The 3,548-nt window shown below is 37.9% G+C and overlaps 1 protein-coding gene across 1 annotated transcript in view; it reads left to right on the top strand.

Annotated features, from left to right (window-relative positions):
* LOC118479051 (angiopoietin-4-like) overlaps window positions 1–1,638 on the top strand; it is a gene marked incomplete in the record, with an annotated part of 20,169 nt that extends 18,531 nt beyond the window's left edge. The window contains 1 exon segment of the mRNA XM_035973627.1: window positions 659–1,638. Coding sequence (XP_035829520.1) covers window positions 659–995 — 337 coding nt within the window.
* Window positions 1,639–3,548: the final 1,910 nt, after the last annotated feature.

The raw sequence follows: 3,548 nt of genomic DNA, 5'->3' as shown, positions 1-3,548 counted from the left end.
TCAGAACATAACAATTATTTTCATTATCAATCTAATCTTATGTGACAGCACTGAGCGCCGCTGCTGTTGTCCATGCTGATGTTCTTGTCGCTGCAGACATGGCTGCTCGTTGTATTAGTTCCGTTTATTATCCTCAATATGAGTGTCACTCTTTTTTTATTGAAAGGTAGTAGTCGCAGCATACGTCCACCCTCATGACTCTATTATATCGGAGATGGACGTAAAATCGGAGCCTCTTTACCTTGATACCTTACCATAATAGTATTTGAAAGTTGCATTAATCCACCCTTGTAAGGAAAGTTGATCTAGTGGTGGTACGTATTGTGAGGACAAAAATTTGTGGCGCAACTTATCCCTTTAACGGTTGAATCAATGTCACCCGCCATGATTTGCACAGCAGTTTGTATTAGTTTGCCTTAACTAAATCAGATTTTTTCCTCAACAATTATGGGCCCCTAAGCTCAAATTTGAACCTGTAAAATTGATATGAAGTCCAGCCCATCTCCATTTGAGATAAAACAGTCGGGGTTTGTGTGTATGTTGAGATCTCGCGTATCTATCTGCATGACGTATATATACGACAGCTGTTTCAGTTTTCCTCTTGTTCTCATCATCAGGAGAGGTACGAGTTGCGGTTTGACTTTACGTACAAGGGGACAAACTACTACGCCATTTACAAAAACTTTTTGCTGCTTGGAGAATCCGAGAATTACAAAATTAAGATCTCCGGATATTCAGGTAATGCAGGGGACCAAATGAATTATCACAATGGCCAGGCGTTCAGTACGAAGGACCGTGACAACGATCAAAACAGTCCTAACAACTGTGCTAGTATACGTCACGGAGCTTGGTGGTACAACACTTGCGCGTACGTGAACCTCAACGGGGCGTGGGCCTCAGAGGAGTACGCCAAGGGAGTGTTTTGGGTCAGTTTAACAGGGTGGGACAACTCTGCCGCCTTCAGTGAAATGAAAATAAGACCACTCGCAAAGTAACAACTTTATGACAGCGAATACTCGGTCTTTTGATAATGTACGAAATTTGCGCGTCCATGTATAATTTTGTTTGAAGGAAAGAGGAAAAACGGACAATCCATTTTTAAAATGACAGCTTTATGACAGCGAATACTCGGTGTTCTGATTATATACGAAGCTTGTGTGTCCATGTATTATTATGTGGAGGGAGATACACCTGATAAAATGCGAAATTACCGAATCACGAATTAGTGGTTCATTTCTAGTTATTGGGGAGCGGCTATTATTCTAGTTTACTTTGGTTTTTAAATTTTCAGAATCTGTTAAATAGTTTTATTTTACAAATGTTTTTCTGAACCTAGGTGTAAGCAGTTGATGTGATTTTTACTCTGTTTACCCTAGCAACGAGTTTGTTTTGATTTTGTATGGGAAAGGTGCGCTATTTGCATTGTCAAAAATTGTTCAAAATAATGAACTACTCCCTTTCAAGGCTGAAATCAGAGACACTAAAATATATTTAAATACTCTCTGCTGAAATTCAACATTGTAAACATTGGGAAGCGAAACGAAACGAAACACTTGAAACCGTGAGAACAAAGTGAGAAGGAAGAGGCTAGCCGTACTTAATGACTTAAGTACTTAAGTACGACTAGACTCGCAGTGTAGCCGTACTTATTCTTAATATGATGGCTAGACTGAGCATTTACAAAAATTAGGCCTACTGAATTGTAAATATACATTTTTGTGTGCAGTACCTAAAGTAGTATTTGTATTTGAGATGAAACCAGGTACCTTAATGACAGTGCATGTATTTTAAACCTCCTGTTTTCTATAATGTTATATTATATAGGGCCTAAGATAAGTATGGCTAGGTTGGCAGGCTAGCCGTACTTAATATTGATGGTTGAATTGTAAATGAAATTTTTAGTTTGCAGTGCTTAAAGTATTTGTATTTCAGACAAAACCAAAAGGTGCCTTACTGACTTGCATGTATTTGAACCTGAATAATTACTAGATCTAGATCTAATGAGACCTTGGGCCAAACCTAGATCTAAGTACGGCTAGACTGGCAGTTTAGCCGTACTTAAGTGTCTTGCCTTGAGTTCTGGTGAAGTTGAAAATGCCTAGGCCCAGTGGAACCAGACCTAAGAAGAGAGGATATATATGAAAGGCCTCTTCAAAAGTAACAATCAGTTTGCTTAGAAAAAAAAAGGTTATCTGAAGTGGGGTTAGAAGATGTGTCCAGATCAAATGGGTCTGACTCGATTAGTAGTTCTAGCAACAACGTACTAGAGACTCCAGATCAAAATAGAAATTATGCCCTAACCACTCCAACCTACAGCAGATCAAAGATCAAGTTAGAAGGCCTCTATAGCGGTGACCAAGACTGCTCTAGATCTAGATCTAGTAATGATAATTCTGATTCTGAGGGGGAAGATCTAGATCTAAATCTAGAAAATGACTCTGGTTATAGTTATAATAGAATTTTATAGACTTTGACATTCTCCGAAACCAAATAGAATCGAATCCTGTCTGCCGACATTGTCATAGTACGGCGCGGCTCGTTGAAGAAAAGCGAAGTGGGTTGGGGAGTGTCTTTCATTTCATTTGTGAGAACAGAAAGTGTGAAGTTTCAGAGCCATTCTTTTCTGACCCTTCTGTGGCAGCTAAAAGGTGGTCAAGTGGGTCTAGTGGACTTATCAATCACTCGATAAATAGACGGATTGCTCTTGCAATGCGGTACATTGGATGTGGCCGAACTGCCCTGCAGACTTTTTGTGGCATTATAACTTGCTTCCACCAGTGACAAAGCCATCGTATCAGAAAATAAAAAGCAGTCTTGGTGAAGCTGTACTGTAAGATAACATTCAAAATGAGAGTATGATAAAAGCTGCGCTATCGAGGTTAGTGCAAATTTTTGGTTGTCGATTTTCTCCGAAAATCAGCAGTTTTAGAGGCTGCGCGCATGATATCTCTCTAATTTCTTGACCGATTTCCTTCAAATTTTCAGCATTTCTTTTTTATTGTTTTTGCCACCCTTTGTCTGTTTTAGATTTTTGATATTCTGCATACTTTTATTTTCATCACTCTTGATGTCTCAGAATTTTTTAGGGGAAAAAAACTGACATTTTGGGGCTGATATATTTTTAAAAAAAAAGTATATTGAAAATCTAAAACAGACAAGAGATGCATTGGTACCTCATTTACTTAGTTTGTTTATGTTGTTTTGAAATTCCTACATTTTGTTCAGAATCATGCGCGCAATTATGTTATTTTTTTATTGTGAAATTTCAACTTGTTCATGGTTTTGCATTTTTACCACCTTCTCTGAAGTTTTATTCAAAAGCACTTATTCTCATGTTAAAGCTTGGTATCTCAGCTGCAATTTTTTTTAAAGTAATTGAAAATATTGAAAAATGAATTTTTGGTGAATTTTTTCGTGCCGCCAGTCCTATCAGGTGTATCTCCCACCTTAAAAGAAAGAGGGAAAATGATAATAATACTAAACATAGATCAACACTGTATACGTATTCTTCTCACTTCCCACAGTCTGATCCCCATGTGCTTTACATA

Source organism: Aplysia californica, unplaced genomic scaffold, assembly GCF_000002075.1.
Source record: "Aplysia californica isolate F4 #8 unplaced genomic scaffold, AplCal3.0 scaffold01568, whole genome shotgun sequence".
Lineage (NCBI taxonomy): Eukaryota > Metazoa > Mollusca > Gastropoda > Aplysiida > Aplysiidae > Aplysia > Aplysia californica.
This window is presented reverse-complemented; position numbering and strand designations above follow the sequence as displayed.